General features: G+C 42.4%; 1 protein-coding gene across 1 annotated transcript; it reads right to left on the reverse strand.

Moving 5' to 3' along the window:
- Window positions 1–14,402: 14,402 nt before the first annotated feature.
- On the reverse strand, window positions 14,403–27,317 carry FBXO4 (F-box protein 4). The gene is made up of 7 exons (XM_083352607.1): window positions 26,906–27,317; window positions 19,724–19,959; window positions 18,271–18,491; window positions 16,934–17,006; window positions 15,417–15,583; window positions 15,148–15,323; window positions 14,403–14,530 (listed from the first exon to the last, which is right to left on the reverse strand). Exons 1-7 carry the CDS (start codon window positions 27,098–27,100, stop codon window positions 14,453–14,455), a joined length of 1,146 nt encoding a protein of 381 aa, XP_083208733.1. The 5' UTR covers window positions 27,101–27,317; the 3' UTR covers window positions 14,403–14,452.
- Window positions 27,318–27,644: the final 327 nt, after the last annotated feature.

Raw genomic sequence — 27,644 nt, forward strand, 5'->3', positions numbered from 1 at the left:
GCTGAGCATGTTCTGGCTTTGATGGCTGGCACCAGGTTGTAGATCAGTGCCCGGTTGGCCTGGGCTGGGCCAAGGTGCCATGGGCTGGTCCTTCACTGTTTCCAGAGCAGGTCTGTGGGCCAGACGCAACCACATGGTGGGTTGGATCCAGGCCCGCGGGCCATGTGTTTGACATGTCTGCTCTACTCCCTGCCTTTGACAACTGAAAAGATAATTATTTCATGGTAATATTGGAAATAATGTTCTGGCAAGCTTCCTCTTTTGATGGAATAAATGCTGCCATATTTTGGAATGCTGCCATGTTTTGGCATGGTTTTTCAACAGCAGCACACCCAAACATTGTTATATTGGTTATTGGAAAATGCTGTCATAACTAGGTAAAGACAAATATTAAAAACAAAGTTCAGTTTATTAATAAAGGATTTCAGAAATAATACTGTTATGTTTATGTGATGCCCTTCATTTTCTTCATCTTTAATTCATTAGATATTTAGTAATCAGTGTATGAAAAAGCTTCAGGGCTACTGCTGTTGGGAATTAATCCCTGTGCAGTGTTTTTTCTGACTTGAAACCTCTCTTTTAAGAAACAATATGTTGAAGATTGCATATAAATTAATTATACATGCAATATTTTAGGATTGTACTGAACATTGCCAACACCCAGATGAGTGGAGATTACCTCTAGCCAAAAAATCAGGCAGAAAACAATATACTAATGGAGGAATTACCAAGGAGAAAACCACACTCCCATAAAACTGACAAAGCTATAAACAGGCAGCAAACTCCACACTCACTTGTACTGATGATGTTATCTAGCTGGGTAATGAAATGTCTGCAAGCAAAAAATTGCACTCGGAAAACACCAAGGTCTCCATAGTTCAATTCTGAGATAACATATATTTGCTATCATTATTATCCTAAAACATTGCTGCCACTTTGTTGACAAGAAGCTTGTTTGCAGAAAATGACAAAAACACACATTAGATATGATGGATTCACTTAAGAATCACATGATTGGCATAACGATTGCAGTGAATCACTTTGTGACCATGTGAAAACCATTGTGGGTTTTACAGATCCTTTCTGCATACTTCTGCACTGTCCTTCAGACTTCTGTGCTATTCTGTTTCACATTTTCTCTATGTGCTATCTCCATCTGTTCCATGAAATTAGGCCAAAGGCTATGTTCAGTTCGTTGTGCTGTTTCAGGCCAGAAAAAAACAGTTTTTCCTCCATGCAATTGTATGCTGCTTGTATGATTAGGGAAAACATGAGGATGGGCGTATTTGCATAAGACTTTTCCAAATTACAGTGTGCACAAGATCAACACAATCACTTTCATCATCTGAATTCATACAGATTTCCCTGAATTCCTAATTTATTTAAAGGATTTTAAGCCACATTTTGCTTGGGGGGGAAAAAGACTAGCGAAATTGCAATAGTCTGTTGACAAATGAAATTACCAAATAATGAACCAAAGTATCTCTTACAGCATTGTACCTTACCAAATTAGAGGGTTTAATAATATGAGACGGTGCCTGATTTCTGATTTAGGGCATGTTGACTAAGAGACAGAAGTTTGAAATAAGAGAACAGGAAAAAAAAACCTTCATGAAAGAGCCACTGTATTCACTGGTTCTTGAAGTCCATAAGAAGAATTAGATGACTAATGTAATGCATGTGGCTATGTAACCATCTATTCATGAGAAAGTAATGATTAGTTCTGCAGGTTATTTTGTTTCTGTCATTACATTAGACCAGGGGTCGGCAACCTTGGCTCTTTTATGACTCGCGGACTTCAACTCCCAGAATTCCTGAGCCAGCTATGCTGGCTCAGGAATTCTGGGAGTTGAAGTCCGCGAGTCATAAAAGAGCCAAGGTTGCCTACCCCTGCATTAGACACTTTGATGTTTACTCATTTCAGCAGCTGTTGATTTCTGTTGAAAACACTATGATACTTGGTAGATTGCAGAAACTAGCATAGAACCAGCATAGGAACTAGAATTAAGGCAATTTGCACTTAAGAGGTACAGGGTTGCAAACAACTAGTCACAATATATTTATACCTTTAGGTTTCTTTTATCATCTTTATGATCTATATATCACAACAGTAAAAGCAGGAGTTTGGCCACCAAAACCCCAGATACTAGCCCTTCCTTTTCCACGTACAGAGACTGGCTTGAATGGCATCCTCCATTGTGCCAAAGATGATATTCCAAATTTTGGGTTAACTGGATTCACCTAAGAAGAGAAAATATGATTTGTCTGTGCTTTGATAGGTTGTGTGCATCCAGGCAGTGAAATTAATTAACTATGATTGGTTATTTAATAGATTTATTAAATTTCTATTTCACTTTTCATTTTGGGCTTCAGAAATATCTCTCTCTGCCCTCCCTCTCTCCCACACTCCCTTCCTCTCCCTCCTTCACTCCCCCTCCCTCTTTCTCTCCCATTTTTACCTACAACAACCCTATAGAGTAAGAAGAACTCAGAGGAAGTGAAGGATCCAAAATCACTCAGAGAGATTCTGTGGTAGAGGGTGGACTTCAACATAGATGTCCCCATTTTTAATCTAAAATGACTTACCGGTATATTACATTGGTTTAAATTTAATATGTTGTGTAAATGAAAATTTATATATAAATGACCTATAAAGCCCTGAATGGCTTGGGTCCGGGATATCTGAGGGAACACCTGCTGCCGGCATCAAGCTCCCTTCGTCCAGTGCGCTCCCATAGGGAGGGTCTTCTCAGGATGCCACCGATAAAAGATTGTCGGCGGATAACACCCAGGGGAAGGGCCTTCTCTGTGGGTGCACCTGCCCTCTGGAACCAGCTGCCCGTGGAGCTTAGGACTGCCCCCGACCTCCGCACATTTCGCCGGGACCTGAAAACCTGGCTCTTTGAGCTCTCCGGCCCAGGCTGAGAATTTTTAACTGGGGTTTTTAATTCTAGGGATGATTTAATCTTTTTAAATTTGTTTTTAACTTTTGTATTGGTTGTTTTAAATGCCCTGTAAACTGCCCTGAGTCCTTCAGGAAAGGGCGGTATATAAATTTAATAAAATAAAATAAATAAATAAAAATAAAAGCTAGAGTGGCATAAAAAGTGTTTTCTGCCAACACACACTATCATATGAAACCCCACATTTGTAGAAGCAGCAGCAATGCTGTCATGGATAAATGATAGACTGACCAAGTAGCTCATCAGTTAAAATCATCCTTTTATGCAGCACAAGGCTAGCATTTTTTTCAAGTGTGGGAAGTCACCCCCCCACCCACCCCAGAGAAGGAAATATTAAAAGAGCAGAAAAATATATTTCCTAAAAGGATCTTAAAGAGGCAGAGAAGCATGCTCAGTTTTCTTAATAGCCCCAAGTCTCCCTCCCCCAAGCAGAAATCAGCTCTGTAGAAATGCAGATGTAAATAATCCAGGAAGGTTGGAGGCCCCCAGCTAGAAGATTAAGAAGACAAAGACACCTAAAATCTACATACCCCACCCAAAGAGAGGATATAACAGAATTAACCCACAGATGCCAAAGGGACATAGGTCAAAATACATGACACAGGAAATACAAAGCCTCAAACAAGAACAGGAAACAACATGTGTTCTCCCTATTTTCTTCCAGAGCCATCTTTCTGTCTGGCTCTGCTCTTCAATAAACTGCAACCAGCTTTCTAAAGCAGTCGCCATGTTGTTTATTCCCGGCTTGGACTGAACCACGATGAAGACTTTTCCTTCAACAGAAGAGTATACTCAGCCTGTGTTATAAAGAGCCTCTGCGATCTTTGGAAACTGCCAGGCACATATTATGCAGACTGATACCTCCACAGAAACCAGATGGCCAACTTTTTCTGCAGCCCATATCAACATGGCCATGTCAGGCAACTTTCAGCCAGCAGAAGAAAAGAGGGGAACAATAGCATCCTCTTAGGGAGATCCTTAAAGGGATTCTAGGTTGATCCCTTTGACTCTGTTCCCAGGTTCCACCATACCTTCTCCTACAGTGGCAGAATCCAGCCCTAGTTGCAATATCATCAGTTGAGAACATATCTTAAATGCATTTTTTCCTGTGATAAGTGCTCAGAATTGGTGGGATTAAAAAATGGTAGATGCTGTAGAGAGAAGTGCTCTTGTGAAGCATATGTGCATTCTTTGTAGAGAAAGGAATCCCATTCAGATGGAAATTACTTATGTCTACAGGTTGGAATTTGCCTGAATGGTAGGACTGGAGTGCTTGGTCCTTGAGAATATAAAACTTGTGCAGGTTTTTAACAAGATTTAAATAGATTTTTAGTGAAGATTTTTACATGAATAAAATGAAAACATGTACAAAGCAAAAGGAAAAAAAATGTGAAAGACAATACCCAGATTGTTGGGGGCAATTAAGCTGACTTTGTAATAATGCCGCTGGGTGTGTGTGTGTGTGTGTGTGTGAAAGCCCTAATAAGCAGGCATATACATAGAATGAAGGCTACTGCTAAGCTTGTAAGCCGCCCTGAGTCTTCGGAGAAGGGCGGGATATAAATGGAATTAAAATTAAAAAAAATACATGTAAAGATAGACAAAAAAGTCCCGCAGTTACAAAAAGAAATATCCCTCCTCCCTCTCTAAGGTTACATTTCAGAGTTTCCCTCTATCCCATATTCAAGCCTCTCTGATCTACAAATGTCATCGACTCATTTTTTCCCATTTTCAGCAAAAAGGTTCATATCATCAGTGCTAATGAGTATTGGATTTGGTCCCAGTTTATATTCGGTAGCTTTGTCTACTCATATTGTGGATGCTGTGATTTTCTTTTTGATCAACTCAACATTTTCTGCTTGATTAGTGTTAATCCTGCTTATCTGGGTGTAGGCTGCTGGAGCGGATGTTTTTTTTTATTGTTTCTTTAAAGATACAACAAAGGGCTGAGCACATAGGTCAGCCAGCCAGCCAAAAACAAGCCAGCAGGAGAGCTAGATTCTAAACAGTAACGTGCCTCAGTGTGCATTTGAGTGGAGGCTTGATTTGGCTTATTTCCTGACAAAAAGTGCTGAGAACAACTTTCCCAAACTCAGTTGTGTTGCATTTACCTTGCTGTACCATGCTTAAAACTCTGGATACCACCTCAATGTATCTCCTGTCTTTTCCCTTGATTCATTACTGATCTACTGGATTCCTAGTTTCAATCTGTGCCTGTTATGTATGCAGGCATCTGCATAGCAACAGCCCTCAGGGGGCGTTGGCCTGGACAGTTTTGGCGGGAAACCTAGGGCCAACCCCATTGGCTGTTAGCTTACCTGGCCAGGTATATAAGGAGGCCAGGTAGCCCTCATTCCTCAGTTCACTTCCCCTTCCAATAAAGAGCTGAACTCACACACCGGCTGGTGTCTCTCTTGCGTCGGACCCACTACACAATAGTGGCGACGAAGGTGGGATTGCTGCCGACCAAGAGCTGAAGTCACTGGGGAAACGCTCCGCGAGCTGAAGGGAAAGGCATTTTTCCTTCTTCCCCCCACGACCGCCAGCCGAACCGGCAACGCCAAGCGCCACATACACGACCAACTGCCGCCATGGCTAGAGCCGGACAACCCCGCGAATTCGAGACCCGCCGCCCCGAAACCTGGACCTGTTACCTGGCTCACATTGAACTGTACATGCGGTTCAATCAGATATCGGAGGACGGTGCAAAGGCGGCCGCCCTGCTCTGCCTTGGGGGACCAGCGCTGCTGGAAGTTGCCGCAAACCTGTTCCCCCAGGAGGCCATCAACACCGTCGTGTACCGAGACCTCGTGGCCAAGCTCAACGCACATTTCAGGCCCCGGCGCTCCAAGGTGGCCGCACGGTCACAATTCGAGAAAAGGGACCAGCACCCCGATGAGACCGGCGCCGACTTCCTTGCCGCCCTACGGGAAGCTGCCGTCGCTTGCAGGTTCACAAATTTGGAGGAGTGACTACGGGACCGGCTGATTTGCAGCCTACGCGACAGGCGGTTGCAGGAGCGCCTGTTCGAAAGAGAGGAGGTCTCTCTCCAGGAAGCCGAGGACGCCGTCCTAGCCCATGAAGCGGCCTGCGGGGCCGTCCAAGCCTGCCAGGGAACCCGGCCCGGCAACCAGGCAACCAGCGTCCACCGGCAAGGGGCCACAGAGGAGGACGACCTGAGCATCGACCTCCTCCAGCAGAAGTCGACCCCCGACCAGCGAGCCAGACGCCCAGACAGGCCCAGGCCTCCCAGCAACACTGCCGTTTCCCAGAGGTGCGCAGGGTGTGGTGGGAACCACATGTGCAGCCTCTGCAAGTTCCGGTCCGCCACGTGCCGGGCCTGCAAGAAAACAGGCCACATAGCCGCCGTCTGCCGTAGCCGCCACCCCCGAGAGGAGATCCACGAGCTGCATCCGGAGGAACCGCCGTTCGAAGGTACTGGGGCCCCCACCAAAACAAAAATTGGCTATGTCGAGAGCCGGCTGGCCATTAACCACACGGGTAGCTGCCGGCTGCTCAAACCCAAAATTAGATTAACAATCCGTTTGCAAGGTGTCCCTTGCAGCATGGAGCTTGACTCCGGATCAGCGGTCTCGATTATTTTGGACGAGACCCTTAACCACATAATTAGCCGGAGCAAGCAACGGATTAAATTACGGCCTACTAAATTAACCCTGACCGATTTTCAGAATTCGCCGGTCAAGGTGAAGAGGGAGGCCACCATTTCAGTGGGGTTTAAGGGTCGTGAAGGGCACCTGGACGTTGTAGTGGTAGAGGGCCGCAGAGCCAGCCTGGTCGGGCTGGACTGGATTGAGGCCCTGGGAATCTCAGTATCCGGGATCCATCGGATCCAGGGGGACTCCGTTGAGGCCGTTTGCCGGGAGTTCGCCGACGTCTTCGACGGGTCATTAGGCAAGTACACCGGGGCCCCCATATCGTTCAAGCTTAACTCGAACGTCTCCCCCGTTAGGGTCCGGCCGCGGCGAGTCCCGTTTGCGCTCAAACACAAAATTGAGCGCGAACTAGACAAGTTGGTGGCCCAGGGAATCTTAGAGCCCGTAGATGGAGGGGAGTGGGAAACCCCCATCGTGACCCCCTCAAATCCAATGGGGAAATAAGGATCTGCGCCGACTATAAGTGCTCGGTGAACCGCGCCCTAAACCCGCACACTTACCCGGTTCCCGCGGTCAGTCACGTTCTCGCTTCCCTCCAAGGTGGCGCCATCTTTGCAAGGCTCGATCTTGCACAGGCGTACCAGCAACTCACGGTCACTAGGGAAACAGCTGACATCCAAACCATAGTAACCCATAGGGGGGCGTTCTGGGTGAACAGGCTGCAGTTTGGAGTCAGCGTTGCTCCCGGCATTTTCCAGGAGGTTATGGAAAAGACACTCAAGGGCATTCCAGGAGTCTGCCCCTATTTTGATGACATCCTGATCGCAGGAGCGTCAGCAGAGGAACTGGCAGGGAGGCTTAGGGAAGTGCTGGCAAGGCTGCGCACAGCTGGCCTCAAACTCAAAAAGGAAAAATGCAGCATAGGCGTTCCTTCCACAGAATTTTTGGGGTTCAGAGTAGACACCAGGGGAATCCACCCCACAGAATCCAAGGTGAGGGCCATCAAACTAGCACCCACACCCAAGAACAAAGCAGAGCTTCAGGCATTCCTGGGTCTGCTGAATTTCTACCATACATTCCTCCCACACAAGGCAGCCATCGCTGAACCGCTCCACAGGCTGCTAGACAAACAGGCAACATGGGCCTGGACGGCCACCCATGATCAGAGCTTCAAGGCCCTGAAGGCATTGCTGTCGGACAAGTCCACAGTAACCCATTTCATCGAGTCCAAGCCCATTTGTATTGCCTGCGATACATCCCCTTATGGTGTGGGCGCTGTCCTAAGCCACCTTGAGCCCAACGGGGCACAAGTCCCCATAGCATACTATTCTAGGACACTGTCTGGAGCAGAAAGAAACTACGCCCAAATAGACAAAGAAGCCCTGGCAATCGTGGCAGGAATCAAGAAATTCCATGATTAGTTATATGTCAGGGAGTTCACTGTCTTCACGGACCACAAACCACTCCTGGGCCTGTTCACCACAGACAGGCAAACCCCCCAGATTCTGTCCCCCAGGATGCTCCGGTGGTCCATCTTCCTTGCAGCATACAATTGCAAGCTGGTACACAAGCCAGGGAAGGAGATGGGCCACGCAGACGGTCTAAGTAGGCTCCCCCTAGACACACACGACCCAGACCCAGCACCAGCCACACAGATCCTAGCCCTGCAGGAACTACCCGAGTGCCCAGTTCTTGCCAAGGACATTGCCAGCCACACAGCCATAGACAACATCATGGGCAGGGTGCATTCATGGGTTTGCACAGGGTGGCAGGACAAATCCCCGGGACCAGAGTTTCAGGCCTATTTCATTAGACGCAATGAAATCTCCACACACAAAGGGTGCCTCCTTTGGGGTAGCAGGGTCATCATTCCACCCGCACTACGCGCCAGGGTATTGGACTCCTTACACGAAGCGCACCCGGGGGTGGTCAGGATGAAGGCACTGGCTAGGAGCTACCTCTGGTGGCCCGGGTTGGACAAGGAGGTTGAGGATCGGGTCAAGGCCTGTTATACGTGCCAGAGATCCAGGCCAGAAGTGCCACATGCACCAGTACACCAGTGGGAGGCCACACACATGCCATGGTCCCGCATTCACATTGACTATGCGGGGCCATTCCAGGGTCAACTATTTTTAGTAGTGGTGGACAGTCACTCCAAGTGGTTAGAGGTAGTCCCTGTCCCCAACATGACCTCGGGGAGGACAATCCAGGTGCTCAGAGCTCTCTTTGCCACACACGGCCTCCCCGACGTAATTGTGTCTGATAATGGGCCTCAGTTTACTGCTGCTGATTTCCAGGCGTTCTTGAAGGCGAACTGGATTAGGCACGCCACCTCCGGGCCTTTCCATCCATCTACCAACGGGCAGGCCGAACGGATGGTAAGGACGACCAAAGACGCACTCCGGCGCATCATCAGCGGGGACTGGCACCACAGACTGGCCAAATTTTTACTAGCCCAACACACAACACCATGCGTGGCTATCGGCAAGAGTCCAGCAGAACTGCGATGGGGATGGCGCCTCATCACCAAGCTGGACCGCCTACACCCAGACCGGGTAGCAGCCGAAACCGGTAGGGCAACATCACCATCATCACCATCATCACCATCACCACCAGCATCACTACCATCACCATTGCCATCATCATCCACACACAGGGTCCTCAACCTGGGGGACCTGGTCTGGGCAAGGAACTATGGGGCTGGACATCCTTGGGTTCCGGGGACAGTGGTCGGGTCAAACAGGACCCCTTTCGTACATTGTAGGGGTGGAGGGGGACAGACGCATAAGACGACACATCGATCAGCTCAGAGGAAGAGTCCCTGAGCTCGTCACACACGCCCCTGAGCACGTCACACACATCCCTGAACTCAACGCACACGATCAACAGGAGGACCACACTCCAGGAGGGGTCAACCCAGCTGAGGACGTCACAGGGCAGGGACCAGAGGAGGAGGACTTCCTGATGCCGGCTCCTTGCAGCCCTGCACAAAGGCCTCAGGAACCCACGGTCCAAGCCCAGGGGCCAAGCACACCCAGACGATCCACCCGTCCATACAGGACACCAGCCTACCTGTCAGACTATGTGTGCAAGTGACCCTCACACAAGGACACCACTGTTTTTTTATATATATACTCATAGTTATAGTAGTTGCATGTTGTTGTTGTTATGTGGGTCTTCTCTAAGGGGGGAGGGGTGTTATGTATGCAGGCATCTGCATAGCAACAGCCCTCAGGGGGCGTTGGCCTGGACAGTTTCGGCGGGAAACCTAGGGCCAACCCCATTGGCTGTTAGCTTACCTGGCCAGGTATATAAGGAGGCCAGGTAGCCCTCATTCTTCAGTTCACTTCCCCTTCCAATAAAGAGCTGAACTCACACACCGGCTGGCGTCTCTCTTGCGTCGGACCCACTACACAATAGTGCCAGCTTGTGCCATGTCAGTACAAAGTACTCTTTTCTTTTAAAAGTTCTGCCTGAGCTTTGCCTATCATTGGATTATGACAGTCCTCCAGCTTGCTATCTTGTTGGCTGGCAGACAACTGTGCTGGTACAACGAAGTTGGCTTGTTTCCTTCTTCGTAATTCAGAGCTACAAAAGACTTTTCCATGATGAAGAAAATTGGTGACATTATTCAGTCTCATTCATTACCTGGATTGCAAACTGAATTTGTCTTCAGCTTTGTTTCCTCATCTATGAACCTTGAGGCTATAGAACACTTTTTGGTTCAGACATGTACAGTCTAATACCTACCTATACTAAGCTTAAATGTTTCATCATTTTGAACTTAATCTAGACTTTTTTGGTATTTTATGGGAACCAAAAGCTTCCCAGATATTAACGAAAGTTTTTCAAGCCATCCATTTCATTTTTTAAAAAATTCAGTGTACACAGAATATTTTTATTAGACCTGCTGAGTGGGTGGTCCTTCACCAAGAAGCTACCTCCATTTTGGTTCTCTTCGGATTGCAGTGTTCAGCTCTGTGACTCATTACATAAAGCATCTATCTCCAGATCCTTATCCCTTGTGACATGCTGATGCACAATTGTGCATTAAAAAGTCTGAAGTCCAGCAAGTTAAATTTAAGACACTGTGATACCTTAGATACACAGATTCCATGTTTTTGGCAGCAATGCAGAAATGATTTGGTACTGCCTTCTTTTGGGATGTCTTTTTGACTTACTAGTCCAGTGTTTCTCAATTTTGGCAACTTTAAGATGTGGGGACAACTCCCAGAATTCCCCAGCCGGCAGCAAGATTGAGAAACAATATCCTACTTTAATTTACAGTCTTGGAATTTTCTCCTTCCATGCAAGTATTAACCAGCCCTGACCCTGCCTTGCTTCCAAGCCCAGACAAAATGCAAAGGTGAGAGCCTCTTCAACAAAAAGTACATATTTTTAAATTGTAAATATTGGGTATAACTTTCTTTTCTTTTAAAGAGATCTATTTCCTCACATATGAGACCTGTACATATCCATAAATATTTGTTTATTTTCCAAAGGAATGAACAGCTTTATTTTGCTTCCAAGCTTTCTAAAGAATTACTGGGAACTGTTTTGCAATTAAAAATAAATAAATAAATAAAAGTATTGTTTTAATAAATTATTTAGTGCAAAATAGAGGGTTTTAAAATATTTCTCGCAGATTTTCTGTCTCCAGAAATGAGTTGTGCTATTCTTTTGAAATTTGTAGAAAGCAATTCTGAATTCTAAAATCTATGAAAGTATTCATACTTCTGTGTTACAAAGATGACCTCTGGTGGTTAGTAAAGAATGATATGATGATGCAATGCATGTTTCTTGGAATTAAGTTCACCAAGTTCCACAGAACCTTGTTTCTGAATTATATACAGGAGTTCAGTGAGAGTCTACATATGCAGTTTTTAAATGTACAGCACTTGACATACTATAAATATTTTCACTACTTGAAAAAGAAAATAAGGTCATCCTTATTATTCTTAAGTATATTAAAGCATGTCTGCTTGTGAGTACAGCCCTCGATTTAAGACCGCAAAGGGGACAAAAAATGCTATTTCTAAGCAACTTGATTATTAAGTAAGTTGCACCCGATTTTGTGTTCTTTTTTGCCATGGTTGCTAAGAGAATCACTGTAGTTGTTAACTGAATCATGTGACTAAGCAAATCCAGATTCCCCCATTGCTTTGCTTTTCAGAAAATGACTGGGAAATGTAGGTAAAGATCAGGCTGAGCCCAAGGCAGGGGGTCAAACATGTCATCAGTCTTGAGACCCTTTGCACCCACAAGAGATCTAAGTCCAGCCCACCTTGAATTCTATTAACTCTTTGCTTTGCCTATTAGTAGTTTAGATTCTTGTAAATCTTACAATAAATCTTTATATTCATTTGAACTGCTGGATTTCGGATTTTCCCGTGCTTGACAGGAAAGCTACAAATGGCAATCATATGACCCCAGGATTCTGCATCTCTCCGAAATACATGCTGATTGCCAAGCACCCGAATTTTGATCACATGATCATGAGGATGCTGCAAAGGTGTGTGAGAACCAATTGTAAGTCACTTTTTTCATTGCCGTTGTGACTTTGAATGGTCACCAAATGAGTCGTCGTAAGTCAAGGAGAGCCTGTATATTAAATCACAAATCATCTATTGTTTTTAAATTTCATTACAGTAAATTTCATTACTGAAGCATCCCTAGGAATGCATGTAACCTTTTTTTAAAAAAACATCTCTTTGGAACTTTCCTTATGAAATGCAAAGGAGTTTACAATATGCAAAATCAAAAGAACTCGGCATCCATTGATATTTTATTTATTTATTTTAATTCCATTTATATCCCGCCCTTCTCCGAAGACTCCAGGCGGCTTACAACCTTAGCAGTAGCCTTAATAAGAGCCTTGGTGGAGCAGTGGGCTAATGCCTCCTTAAGTAACACCAGCTGCCTGCAATCAGTGCAGGTTTGCATCCCACCAGGCTCAAGGTTGACTCAGCCTTCCATCCTTCCGAGGTAGGTAAAATGAGGACCCAGATTGTTGGGGGCAATTAAGCTGACTTTGTAATAATGCCGCTTGGGGGGTGTATGAAAGCCCTAATATTGGCTGTTGGTTCAAATTGTTGGGGAGCTTTTGCCACCATTTTATACTAGCAACAGATAAGATAAACATGAGCCTCTAGAGTTGTTTGATAACACATCCTTATCAGGGTCTTGATCATAATTTTAGATGGCAGAATCTTTGCCAGGAATATTTCTAGGGAAGAAATGGTCTCTGGTGGACAGCACCTATGGATGACAGATTTGGGAAATAAGCGAAGTTCCTATTTATGAGAACATTGCTCTTACATAGCTATGATTCCTTCTCACTTTGGCAAATCTTAGATTAGGGATCTGGTTTTGTCCTTTTTAATGGTTACAACTTAGTATGTTGACAGACATGGAAGACCAGGTCTAGACGTGAAGGTTCAATCAAGCTGATTTATTGCTATAGCCTATGCACAAGAATCTTCTCAACTAAAGTCAGCACCTGCTTAGAATTATATTAGGGTCACAGGCACTCAAGGAAGGTTGGACTTAGTTCACTTGTGGCTATGTAGGGACTCTAGACCAGGGTTGTCGAACTCAATTTCATTGAGGGCCGCATCAGCATTGCAGTTGCCCTCAGGGGGCCGGGTGGGTATGGCCAGGGTGGGCATGGCCTACTGAGTGGGCGTGGCTAGAGTGCGTATGGCCTACTGGGTGGGCGTGGCCAGCTCTACATCATTCGCATCAAGGGTGTCTATGGGGGCCTGAGCAGGAGTGGGACAGATCTGAGGGTCTCTGGCAGAAGGAGGGTCTCTGGGCCAGGGCCAAGGCAGGGGGGGCCGTTCCCTCACTGTTTCCAGGATGGCTTCGCGGGCCACATGAAACCACTTCGCGGGCCGGATCCGGCCCCCGGGTCTTGTGTTTGACATGTCTGCTCTAGACTGATTCCTCTTTTCACACCCCCCCAGGTACTGCCACTCCTTTCCCCACATATACAAAGCAAAAATGATTAACAATGCAATTGTGTATTCTGCAAGAGTTGCTAAGTAACAATTCCTAAATGTATGTTTAAAGAAATTTGCAATACAGATTTGCAATACAATTTATGATGTTGCCCAGTGACCATTCAAAGTTACCATGAACCTCCCCAGGGCTACATATGACCTGAATTTGAAGTTCCAATGGCCAGGCACATGATCATGTTTTGGGCACTTAGCAACTGGCCTGCATTTGCAACCACTTGCAGTGTGCTATGGTCATTTGACTGTGATTTAGAACTTTTTGGGGTGTGTGTGTGTTTATCTCCGTTTTCTGGCAAAAAGTCACCCACTGCAGACAATGGAATTACTTACTTAACGTTCACCTCAAAAAGGTCATAAAATCAGGCATGGTCATGTGGTGACCCTCTTAATGACTGCCAAAACTTACAACTGTAATTCCTTTGCATGTAGTCTTCAATTTATGACTGTAATTGGAATTAAAGATGGCTAATTAACCCTTTCTGTGCAAGTATTTCTCTATGTACAAGTCATAAGGAAGTCCACAAGAGTAATTCCTCATCCATTTTCCACGGTGCAAAGCAAAACAAACACAAATCAGCTTTTGAAAATATATTCTCCTGCTTTCTGCCCCCATCAGTTTTTATTTGATTTTTTTGTTTAAAAATAAAGTGTCAATGAAATTCTTATGTTTAGTTACAAGGTGACTAAGGGGCGAATGCCCCATCTGTTGTTGGATAATCTTTCCTTATTACCACGTCTCCATTAAATCTTGACAAAGATTTCCCAGCTCTTACTAATTGAGATAAATGACACTCATCAGATTTGGCCATGTAAGACAGATAATTTTTTATTAGAACTGACTTGATTATTATGGCTTTTAATGTTTGACATGTTCCAGGAGCCATTGAATTCCATCCAACAGTCCCACCAGTGTCGCAGCTTCGACATCCTGAACCTGTAAAACCCAAAAGACAGATCCAAAATTGAAACAATTATTGTGGAGTTTACAGTTGCCCTCAAAGAATTTAAAAAAAAATGTTTTAATGATCCTAATGACCCTCAAATTCTGTGGCTATTGCTACCATATCTAGTAACAATCACAAACTTAATTACATTATCCAATTACATGAATGTGGGAAGTATGCCTTCTTAATCAATTATGTAATGCAAAGTTGACTACAGCGCAAGATTTTTAAACTATGCTTTAAAACGGACAAACGAAGTAGCAGCAGCCATTCCATCTGGTTGAATAAGAGGGAGAAGAAAGCAAAATCAAGCTGAGCTCTTGGCTCTTTTCATTAGTTACTTTAGAGCAGCCACTTCAGATAATTTAAACATGTTCGGCACTAGCTGTTCATTATATTCAGTATCAATTTAAAAACTGGCATTTGATGGATTTGTCCTTCTCCTTCTCCATCCATCCTCCTTCCTTCTTTATGTCTTTAGATTATAGGCTTGAATGCAGGCCTATATTTCTACCTTGAGCTATATAAGCTACTTTGGCAATGTGTATGTGTGTCTGTATATATGTTTAGATAATTGAGTATATAGTTCCAAAAAAAATCAAAGTACCATCCATGATCTGTCAAGCAGGTTTAGTTGCAGCTGATGTGCCAGGTAAACACAAGGTATCCTTTCCTTTGAAGCACATGAAATGCAAGACAAAATCAACAGAGGTCTGGCTGAAGGCCCAAGTGTGGGATCAAGCATTGCTGACATCCGAGCAAATTCAATTTGGCGACTGTGTCCTGCCAAGAGAGAAGGTTGTTTCATTCACCTCTACCTGGTGCACCTTAAACATCATCTTTTGAAAAATGCCAGCATCATTCAGAAATTCTTACTTTTATGATCCTCAGCATCTGCAACGTAAATGAACCCATCGGCTAGCCTGCACACATTCTGAACATGTTCAATTAGCTTATATTGTGTTGTCCCATCCACGTTGTTCACTTCATAGAACATCTTATTGATGGAATTTGTATCTGCTTTGTCTCTCTGCCTTTCTTTGCTGGAAAAAAAGACACTAAATATTTCAGACTCTGGGGAAAAAGTAAAGGAAGACTGCATGAGTTCTTTTGGGATTCGTGGCCATATGTGGGTCTTATGAAATATGTCAGAGATCTCTATGGCTGGGAAAAAAGAGATATGAGCATGATCAACATATCCAGCATTAACACACATTTTTAAGTCAATCTTCTGATTTCCTATCAACTCTTTTATATCTTAGTTAGTTACAAAACTGTGTATGTGTGTCTTAAGAGTCAGTGTTGATTCTTGGTGGCTGTTTGGACTAATCCCTGCAGTTTTCTTGGTAACATTTTTGGGATGATTTGCTATTTCCTTCTTCTTTGGTCTGAGAGAGAATGACTGGTCCAAAGGCACTCACATGGTTTCATTTCTAAGGCTCTGTGGTCTTCCAGTTTCTAGTCTAGTGCCAAGCACTACACCAACCTGGCCCTCAGTCAAAAAACTCATTAATTTTAATTTACTGCAAATTGATGACAGCTGTGGAGGGGAACAAGACTCACCAAATAAACCTTGCATGAGTCTCATGTCCCCATCCCACCCCAGCTTTACAGCCTTGATTTAAATGATCTGATGACAAATGGCTTTGAATATGATGGCAAACCTATGACACATGTGTCACAGGTGACATGCAATGTCATTTTTGGTGACATGCCAGAGCTCTGGTCTCTCTGCAAGTTATGAGAGAGGGCCTCCTCTAGAGCCTCCAAAAAGCATGTGAGAATCTGGTGTGCATTCTTGTTGTTTTCAGAGTCTGCAAGGCCACACAAGGATATCTTCAAAGCATTCAGTCTTCATATGACCTGGAGCTACCTTGGATAGACATTTTGAAAAATATTAACGAGTAAGCTTTATTTATTAAATAAGAAATTTAAATAATATTAATTTGTTATGATTTGTTCTCTCTCTCTCTCTCTCTCTCTCTCTGTCTCTCTCTCTCTCTCTCTCTCTCTCTCTCTCTCTCTCCATAGAGTTTTTAACATGCCCAGCTCAAAAGATTCACCCTCACTGGCTATGAAAGAACAATGTGATCCTTTCAAGGCTGAATGGTATACTACTAAATAATTTTCTTGTCCACTGGAAAATTGTTATTTGAAATATATGAGGATATGATCGCAGCAAAAGATCATATCTAGTTCTTTTAAAAAAAACCTCTCAGGCAAATAATTTTTTCAAAAGAAGAATGTATCCATGGCATGGGGTTGAACTACAGAATCCATAGTGCTCTCTCAGCTTGGTTGTTCAAAAGTTGTTCAGAGCTTAGAGAGCACCAAGAACTCCAACTTTTTGAAACTCACTTTGTTTACCTCAGAACAAGCTCAACAAATCTTACCTGGTTTTTGAATACAGTGTGAGAATGTTAAATTTCTGGCCATTCAAATGAAATGTGACTCCAGAGCCAATTCCTATTAAAGAAAATAAATAAATCAGTGTATAAATTAGGATATCTGCTTTTAATGAAGAATGTATTCATGTCCATACAAGCATCTAAAATCAATTATTTCTGGATGCCTGAAAATGTTTTTCAGCTGTGAATCAAAGTTAATACAATTGATTAGATGAGATGATTAAAAATGTTTGCCTACAAAGAAATGCCCACACCTTGTTTGAGGAAGATTTCCTGTTATTACTATTATACTGACTTGAAAATTGTAAGTATTTCTTTAAAAAATGACTTTAATCTCCTTTCTCATATTAAATTGACCCAATGATAATATATGGCCTTAAAATGGATAAAAATGGTTTTGTGGAAGATTTTGGTAACTGCTGGGATCTAATGGATAACATCAGAGTTTGTAGCATTTTGTGCAGGTGGTGATCTGGCTGAACCCGAGGGCAGGGTCAAACGCATCATTAGTTTGGAATTGCTACACTCCCGTAAGAGATCTAAGTTCACCCCCTCTGAAGTTTGTAGACATTTATCTGGCACCAATTGGCCTTGACCGTTAGTAGATCAGATTCTTGTGTACAGGTTGCATGGAACAAACTCATAGTGCTTTTCAACTCTACCTTGGCTCCTGATTTCCTGTGCCTGACATTTTCTAAGTAAATGGCACCCATTCATAATATTTAAAATTACATTTATTTACACCTTCTTTTGGACAAGCAGCATTTTTAGCCTCAGAGCACCTTTGTTATTAAATCCCATGAGACTAAAACATCATTAAATAAAGTCTGGATTTTTAAAAAAATGTAAACCATGCTCTAACATTGGAGCAAGAGGTTCATTTCATGGCACAGGGCTAATCTATCTGGGGAACCATATCACCCCCAATAGGATTGGCCTGCCCCACCCACACAGGGGTGGAAGAAAAGGCAGGTTGTGGATCCCATTGGTCAAGGAATTCTGGCTGGCGGAGTCCAGAGAAGAGCCTTTTCTGCTATGGCTCTTGCCCTTTGGAATATAGCTTATTTCTATGATTCTAAGCCACCTAGAGTCGCCTCTAGGCAAGATGTATGTTTGCTAAATAAATAAAAATTAAAAATAAATTTACATTATACTTCTAATGGGAAGTCATTGGTCACTTTCCCCCCTCTTTTCCTGGGTTTCTGTACTTTTGTCTTTGCTATTTTCTTCTTTCATTCTTAATATTAGTTCTTGTTAGTTTTATTCATTTTATATTCTCATAAAGTTTATAAAACAAAAAAGGAAAAAGAAAACTACATTACCATGTATTTGTCTAGAAGGCATGCCAGCTAGCGGCAGAATCGCTGGACTTCCCATCATTGTGTATACCAAAGATTGATCCAAATCTTCCAAACCAGGCCCAAACATAGCAAAGCGAGGCTCTGTCTGTGTGATCAGTGACGGTAGAAAAGAAGACATGATGCTATGTGTAGTCCTACAGGGTTTCAAAAACCTTTTGTGGAAGGAGCAGCATTTATTATACCTGCATTTTAAAAGACATAGCAATCAAGCGTTACTGGACAGTGCCCAAGAAACATGGTATATTACTGTATTCTACTTTCTTCCTTAACAGCTTCTCCCATAAGAATCTAAAGTCACTGAGGTGAGGTGGGCAATGTAGAAATGTGACAAATAAATAAATAAATTGATGTCCCTGGGGAGGTGAGGTGGTGGTGGGGGGGGGGAGGAATTGGCTAGAAAAAAATGGAAAATGCAGTAAAATGTAACTTTCTAACTGTCTATGGAAATTCTCAAATCATCCAGGTCATAGTTGTCCCAAAGATGCTTTTTTGTGAGGCAACTGTTTCAACAGTTCCAAGAAGGCCCCACACTCATTGGTACTACTTAGATGACCCTGATGACACAGATAAACCTTCAGGTGGCCTAATCACTCGCTAAAAGAATGCAAATGACCAGCTGTCTGAAAGGAATACAAATCCTTCCATTCCCACACCATCCAGTCATAGCCGAAGAAGCTTCTTGGATGAGAAGCGAAGCATCTTTAAAAAAAACCCCAAGAAAGTCCAGTTGCCTCCTGAAAAAGCACCTTTGGGCCAACTTTCTATTATACCATTGGAAATTATGATGGTATAATATAGTTGTCATAATATAATTGGATAATGAAAAATTATACCAAATATAGTGTCATGTTAAATACAGGTAGTTCTCAACTTATGACCATAAATGGAACCAGAATTTCCATTGCTAAGCAAGATGGCTAGCAAGTGGTGCCTGATTTTACAACCGTGGTTGTTAAGCGAATCACTGCAGTTGTTAAGGTAATCATGTGGTTTGTAAGCAAATCCAGTTTTCCCCATTGGTTTTGCTTGTCAGAAGCCTGCTGGGAAGGTTGGAAATGGCGATCACATGACCCCAGGATGCTGCAACTATTGTAAAGACATGTTGGTTGCCAAGCGCCTCAGTTTTTATCATGTGATCATGGGGATGCAGCCATGGTCATAAGTGCAAGGACTGGTTGAAAGTAATTTTTTTCCAGTGCTGTTGTAACTTGGAATGATCACTAAATGAATGGTTGTGAGGACTTCCCATACTGTATAGCTAATGAGTTTTTAAAAATTTACTTGAAAATGAGAGTCTGCAAAGCAATTCATATTCAATGAAGTTTAATTAAGCCAAATAATTTTATTTTGGAGTAAATGTGCAAGGAATTAATTTGTTACTTTACTTTTCATCATTAGACGATCAAATACTTACGCTGCCATGAAATTGCACGGGTCAATATTATCTAGCTCCACAAAAGGCTGGTTAAATATCTTTGCATCTGGGAGGGATTCCCGATCTATGGAATTCCAAGAAGAAAGATCCCGAATGAGGAAATATCTCCAAAGCAAGGGATCCTGGATTGTTATTCTCCAGTATTGGTTGGTGCTTCCCAAATAAATCAGATCTTTTGGTGTAAGCAAGGACATAATGTATAATTTCACCTCTATCTGTAAATGAGACAATAAAATGCAGTTAAGCCAAGCAAAAATAAATGCTGATTTTTTTTAAAAAAATAAGCACCCGTGACTTCAAGAAACATTGCAATATTTTATCAAAAGCTCCCGTTTACGGGACTTCCGGGTGGCTCTCCAGCGTTGCGGACGGTCGGAATCAACCTTCGCTGTTTAAACCACGGAGCAGCCAACAATCAGCTGCTCCATGGCGTGAAAACCCCACTCCTCGGGTGAAGAGGGGAGGGGGAGTTCCCAGGTAGGGTTAGAGCTCCCCTAGAGATCCAGAACGTTTGTTCTGGGGTTTGAAGGGTGAGAGCTCCTCCAAAGCCTGGGAATCTCCGGAGCGGAGGACTCTTCTGCTATCAGCAGAACAAGACGCTGAATCTACTCCTGCCAGATTTGATTGACATCTAGAAACATTGTAGCAGCAGAGCGGATACAGGAGTCGTATAAACAGCAAGTACAAGGCTTTAACTCTCGAAAAATAACTTTTTTTGTCTCGATAACTACTTGGAAAAGAAAGGGAAAATGGCGCCCAAGTGAACAGGGAAAAGAGAGGGGAAGATTTTTTTTCTTTTTTATAAGAAGTGAAGTGGGTTTTTTTCCCTTTCCTCTCTCACTCCTTTTATAGTGAAAATGTTTGCTGGGATATTGAGGAGGAATATTTAAATTTGACCTGCCTAAACTTACAAGATTTGGTTTAAGCTGTTAAAGGAGAAGAAAAGTGAAAGTGTGTACGGAGAGTTATCTGGCTATAAAATGGCTTCTAAGCCTCCTAGAATCCCTGTTACTAAAAGTGCAGGGACATCGCCTGTTCAGCAATCTGGATTGCAGTCTTTGACATCATCCCCCGCAGCTGCTCCACCTGTAACTTTAAAGGACTTACAAGATGCTTTAAAAGTGGCTTTAGCAACTTAGTCTGAAAAAATAACTGAAAAAATAACTGCACAGGTGGCTGTGCTTATTGAGGATAAGAACAAGGAAATGTGAGAGGACATTCTGTTAGCACTTCAGGGGCTTACAGGTTGTATTGAGACTCTGAATGAACGGGTGGAAGAACTGAAACAAAATAATCTGATGTTTGAGGCAAAAATGGGTGAAGTTGAATATAAAATGGATAAAATGGATGAAGAGGTTGTGATGATACAATACAGAGATATGGAGTTTGCCCTGAGGATCAGAGGTTTGAAAGAGAATCCTCAGGAGAATTTGCAAGAGATGCTGGTGGATGCCTTGGCACCTAATTTGGGGTTTCAACCTGAAGATTTCTCTGGTGAGATAGATAAAGTTTTCAGAGTTAACTCTTTGATTGCCAGGCAGAGGAAAATGCCAAGAGATGTGGTTGTGTATTTTACGAAGAGAAAGATAAGAAATGAGATTATTCAAATTTTTTATAATAAGAGATTTAAAATTGCTGGTCAGGAGGTTTTGATTCTGAAAGAGATTCCCCCAAATGTTTTGAGAAAAAGAAAAGATTTTGCTTTTTTGGCAGAAGAATTGAAAAAAACAACAGCTTCAGTTCAGATGGGAGATACCAATGGGGATTGTGGTGAATTTTGCTGGAATAAGATGTCGTCTTAATGCAGTTTTGAAGGCATGAGATTTTTATACTAATACAGTATACTGAAAGCAGGCTCACCGCCATCTTCAGAAGATAAAGAAGGGAAGGATGAAGGAGAGCGACAGTCACAAGAAAAACAGCAATTTTCTGAAACTGTGCAACCCTTGGCTTCAGTAGAAGAACCTATGACTCAAAGAATAACATGGGCTGCATCTAGACGTAAGGCACAACAACAACAACGGCAACAGGATCAATGTTTGATGACTACAACTCAAGAATCAAGTGAAGCAGTGGGAGGAGCGAGGCCAAAGAGACAGATCTCTGAAGATCTTCAGGAGGCGCTCCGGAGGCTTCAAGTTGCAAAAGATGGCGACAAAATTCCTGACTTGGAATGTTAATGGTTTGAATTCACCACAAAAGAGGAAGAAAATATTTCAGTATTTGAAACATTTTTAAAATGACGTATGTTTGCAAGAGACGCATATTCAGGTATCTGATCAGAAATATTTGATAAATTTGAGACTGGGTACACAATTTATTGCATCCGCTCCAGAGAAGAAAAATGGTGTAGTAATATATGTGAAGAAGGGTCTGATAGCCAAATTAATAGAAGCAGATATACAAGGAAGATATATTATTATTGAACTTTTGATTGAAGGGAAGAAAATACTTCTAATTGGAATATATGCTCCTAATCAACAAGAAGAAGAATTTTATAAACTACTACATAACAAAATAATTCAATGGGATTACAAGTCTTGTATTTTAATGGGAGACTGGAATGGTGTGATGGACACACAGAAGGATAAGAAAGGATCTTTTAAAAATACTCCTAATCATGCTAGATTGCCTAAATCTTTCTTTGATTTGAAAGATGATTTGAAATTGAGAGATATTTGGAGAGAAAGAAACGTGGATGAAAAGGATTTTACTTTTTTCTCTGACAGACATCAATCCTTTTCTAGGATTGATTTTATATTAATTACTAATGATTTTTTTCTAGGATTAAGAAGATCAAGATATGTCCAAGAACTTTATCAGACCATAGTCCAGTTTGGATGGAATTGGATAAGGGTAATGGTGACAGAGGATCATGGAGATTAAATGAAAATTTATTTAGATATGTAGAAAATGTGGAAGAATGTAAAAAGCAGATGAAAGAATTTTTTATTATGAATACGCACACAGGCACTTCTATTGAAATGGTATGGGATGCAAGTAAAGCTTATATGAGAGGAGTTTTAACATATTTGAATAATAAATATAGACGTAGAATGGAATTTAAGCATAAAGAAATAGAGGAGGAAATAAAGAGGAAAGAGAAAGTTTTTACTATGGATCCATCTGACGAGGCTAAAAGAATCAATTAATTTGTTAAGAGGTCAGTTTGATATGCTGATGGCGGACCAGGTGGCAACTAATTTAAGATATGCTAAACATAACATTTTTAATAACACAAATAAACCTGGTAGGTGGTTAGCTTATTTATTAAGGAAAAACAAAGATCTCGTCACATAGATAAGATAGATTATAAGGGTAAGGAAGTGTTTCAGCAAAATCTTATTAAAAAGGCCTTTGTCGAATTTTATTCTAAGCTGTATGCAAGGGATAAAAGTCAAGGTTTAGACATAGTTAGTTGCAAGGAGTGAATATCCCGGCGCTCACACAAGAGCAACGGGAAGAGATGAATCAATTGATAACCACTGAAGAAATTATTCTAGTAATTAAACAATTAAAAGTAGGTAAGGCACCTGGGACAGATGGATTGACTGCTACTTATTATAAAAATTTACAACTAGAGATGGTGGAACCTTTAAAAGAATTGTTTAGAACAATTCAATCCGGAGGGGAGGTTCCTCCACCATAGAAAACAGCATTTATAACGTTGATTCCAGAGGAAGATCAAGATCCTATACAAACTAAAAATTATAACCTATATCGTTGTTAAATACTGATTACAAGATATTTACAAAAATTTTAGCAAATAGATTGATGAAGGTTATGCAACAAATGATTTATACTGATCAAACAGGATTCATAAGCAGTAGGCAAATGAAAAATAACGTGAGACACATTGTAAATGTATTAGAATATTTAGAAAGAAATAACCAAGTCCCTGCAGCGCTGATTTTTCTGGACGCTGAAAAAGCTTTTGATCAATTGGATTGGCAATTCTTATTTAAAGTGTTAGAGAAGATGCAGTTTGGGGATAAGTTTTTACAACCTATCAGGGCTATATATCAAAAACAAACAGCACAAATAATAATTAATGGTAGCTTATCAGAAGCTTGTAAAATTGAAAAGGGTACAAGACAGGGATGTCCACTGTCGCCATTGTTGTTTGTTTTAACATTGGAAATATTATTGATTAAAATCCGTGATTCAAAGAAAATAAAGGGAATTAAAATTAGAGATCAAGACTATAGATTGAGAGCATTTGCAGATGACTTGGTTATTACATTAAGTCAAGCAATTCAATCAGTTATAGATTTAATGGAAATAATTTTACAATATGGACAAGTTTCTGGATTTAAGGTAAACAGACAAAAAACTAAGATATTGTCTAAAAATATGACCATAGAACAAAAGGTTGCCTTAGAAAAATTAACGGGATTTGAAATAGTTAAAAAGGTTAAATATTTGGGGGTACATCCTTCAGCTTCAAATACTAAATTATATAAGAATAATTATGAATTCTTATGGTCAAAAATACAAAAAGAGCTAGATAGTTGGAGAAAATTACACCTGTCTTTATTGGGAAGAATTGCAGCTGTGAAAATGATTTTACCTAAATTTTTATTTGTATTTCAAATGATACCTGTACTTAAAAAAGACTCAAATTTGGAGGAATGGCAGAGAGGTATTAATAAATTTATTTGGGCAGGGAAGAGACCGAGAGTTTAAGCTAATGCAATTTAAGATAATGCAAGATGTATGTGAAAGAGGTGGTCTCAAAGTGCCCAATCTTAAATTATATTATGAGGTGGCAGCATTATCGTCAATTAGTGATTGGTTTAACACAAAGGAGTTTATTGAATATTGAAGGGTGTGATTTGTTATATGGTTGGCATGCTTATTTATTGTATGATAAAAAAGTGGACAAAGTTTTTAAAACACATATATTAAGGTCTGCCTTGTTGAGAGTTTAGAAAAAATATTGACACAAGTTGAATTATAAAATTCCTATTTGGGCAATACCTAAACATGCAATAGAAAATATAAATGTGGGATTTAAACATGATGTGATAACATATAAAGAAATTCTTAGATTGGAAAAGAATGAATGGCAATTGAAGTCTTTCAATATTCTAAAAGAAGAAAAAAATAGTACAAACTTGGTTTCAGTATGGGCAGTTACAGGCCAGATGGAAAGAAGATCAGAAAATTGGCATTTCAATATCAGATGGGAATTTGGTAAAGCAAATTAGAGATCAAAGTCGAGCACATATAAGGATATATAATGCATTGATAGAAATTGACTCAGAAGCGGAACTGGTTAAGGATTGTATGATAAAATGGGCCCAGAATTTTCAAGAACCAATAATAATGGATACTTGGGAGAAAATATGTGTTAGGAATGTTAAATTTACACAGGCACAAAACTTAAGGGAGAATTTTTATAAAATGTTTTATAGGTGGTATTTAAATCCCAAAAAATTAGCATATATGTATCCAAATTGTCAGCCAAAATGTTGGAGATGTGGTTGTGATGATGCAACGTATTATCATGTATGGTGGACTTGTAAAAAAGTTAAAGCTTTTCGGATCAAAATTTGGTGGAACATGCAGAAGATCTTTAAGAAAAAGATAAGATTCTCACAATTGTTTTTGTTGGGTATTATCACTGACTGTACTGCTATAGAAACTAAATTGATGCTGAACTTAATAACAGCTGCAAGACTTTTGGTAGCGCAATACTGGAAGAAGGAGGATTTGCCTACTATAGAAGAATGGACTTTGAAAGTTTCAAACCTGGCAGAAATGGCCAAAATCTCGGCATATGTGAAAGATCACTCGCAACAGAGATATATAGTGGAATGGAGAAGATGGATTGACTAGGGGGGCTTTTGCCCAGGTTCGCCTGGTGCGCCAGTTGCGGCCCTATCTGGACCGGGATGCCCTGTGCACGGTCACTCATGCGCTCGTGACCTCTCGCCTTGACTACTGTAATGCTCTCTACATGGGGCTTCCCTTGAAGACCACTCGGAGGCTCCAACTGGTACAGAATGCGGCCGCGAGAGTTGTCTTGGGAGTTTCCCGGTACTCCCATGTTACACCTTTGCTCCGCGAGCTGCATTGGTTACCAGTTGTCTTCCGGGTGAGGTTCAAGGTCTTGGTTATGATCTTTAAGTCCCTACATGGCATGGGTCCGGGTTACCTCGGGGACCACCTGCTGCCGGCGTCAACTCCCCTCCGCCCTGTGCGTTCCCACAGAGAGGGCCTCCTCAGGGTGCCTCCGGTCAGGGAATGCCGACTGGCGGCCCCCAGGGGGAGAGCCTTCTCTGTGGGTGCCCCGGCTTTGTGGAACCAACTGCCGGTGGAGCTCCGGATGGCATCAGACCTCCGAACTTTCCGTCATGGCCTGAAGACCCATTTATTTGAATTAGCTGGTCTGGCCTGACGGGGGAGTTGGGTTTTAAATTGTTGTTTTAGAATAGTATTATTGTTTTTAACTGGGCACTAATTTAATCTTTGTTTTAACTTTTGTATTGTATTGTATTGTTATTTATATGCCCTGTGAACTGCCCTGAGTCCCTAGGGAGAAGGGCGGTATACAAATTAAATAAAACGTAAACGTAAAACATATTCAGAACAAATATGGGACTACAAAGTATCATTTAGCATATGAATAGTTATTAGTTATTATAATTAGAGGATATATTATTTATCTTTTCTATGGTTAAGGAGAGTTAAAGTGCGATAGGATTTAAAGAGTAATTAGAATATTTTAGAGTAAGATTGTATGATGTAATACCCTGTATTTAGCTCTGGGAAGTGGGGGGGAGGGGTGTTGGGAAGGGAGGGATGCTAAACAGGATGCCTTATTTGACTTCATCTGGAGAGCAAGCATCAGCTGGAGAACATAGATCTTAATTAATTCCCCGCATCCTTCCCCTTCTTTGCCTCCCGAGAAAAGCGTGCCAGGAGACGCGCTTTCCCTCGAGCACGGCGCTTCTCACGTTTCGTGAATTGCACTCGCCTCGCCCGCTGACTCTGCAAGAATACGATTGGCTAAATAAGGATCCGCCCCTAAGCGCTGGGGCCAATGAAAAATAGAAAGGCAGTCGCGGAAGAATCTAGACCTATCTATTCTCTCCCCACTTGTAACGGGAAGCGGCCGCGGTTGGAGTTTGTGCGGTGGCTCGAGCGAGTCCTTACCGGCAGAGTTTCCAGGGCCCTCGACGGGCTCGCGTCCGTCCCGACGAACTCCATCGCTTCCTCCCGCTTCCCCGGGGCACAGTCCGTGTTTCTCCACTGCCTCGTCCTTTGCGCCCACTTGTCCCGAAGGAGTTGGAGGCTGTGGCGCAGGGAGCATTCCAAGGCGCGCCAGTCCCCGCCGGGATCGACGGACATGGCCCCGCTCCCGGCTGCAAAACGACGCCTTCTTCTGGGTTGACCGGCGAAAAGAAGAGCCGCGGAGCTCCGGTCGGCTTTGGTTTGGTTGCGGCGGGAGGACTTAGCGGTCCCGACCGATGGAAAACAAGGAGCCCGGCACGTCGTCCTCCTTAGCAAGCCGCCCGTTTATCCGCAACTGGCAACGCTGGCGTTGACCAACCAGCTGGCTTCCCTTTCCGGGCGTCCCGCCTTCTGCCACGATTGCCCCGCCTATGGATGCTCAGTCTGCAGCTTGTGCAGTTTTATTGGTTTTATACTAGCTTTCAGAGTAAGACGGGTAGGCAACCTCGGCTCTTTTATGACTCGTGGACTTCAACTCCCAGAATTCCTGAGCCAGCTATGCTGGCTCAGGAATTCTGGGAGTTGAAGTCCACGAGTCATAAAAGAGCCGAGGTTGCCGACCCCTGGCGTAAGATGTATACGTCCTACAGAATTTTTGTGAATGTTGCTGAGGGAGGATTGTGGGTTTTTTTTTTTTAGGACAGCGAAATCCTGTATTGAT

The sequence above is a fragment of the Vipera ursinii genome (genome assembly GCF_947247035.1).
Source record: "Vipera ursinii genome assembly, chromosome: 2".
In the NCBI taxonomy this organism is placed as follows: domain Eukaryota; kingdom Metazoa; phylum Chordata; class Lepidosauria; order Squamata; family Viperidae; genus Vipera; species Vipera ursinii.

Bases quoted from the DNA above. Each gene is read 5' to 3' on its own strand.
- FBXO4 (XM_083352607.1), bottom strand. From the start codon at position 27,100: ATGTCCGTCGATCCCGGCGGGGACTGGCGCGCCTTGGAATGCTCCCTG. The intron at 15,584-16,933 runs GTAAGATTTGTT...CTTTTTTTCCAG, and splicing joins ACACTGTATTCAAAAACCAG to CAAAGAAAGGCAGAGAGACA. The intron at 15,324-15,416 runs GTAAGAATTTCT...CTCTCTTGGCAG, and splicing joins AGATGCTGAGGATCATAAAA to GACACAGTCGCCAAATTGAA.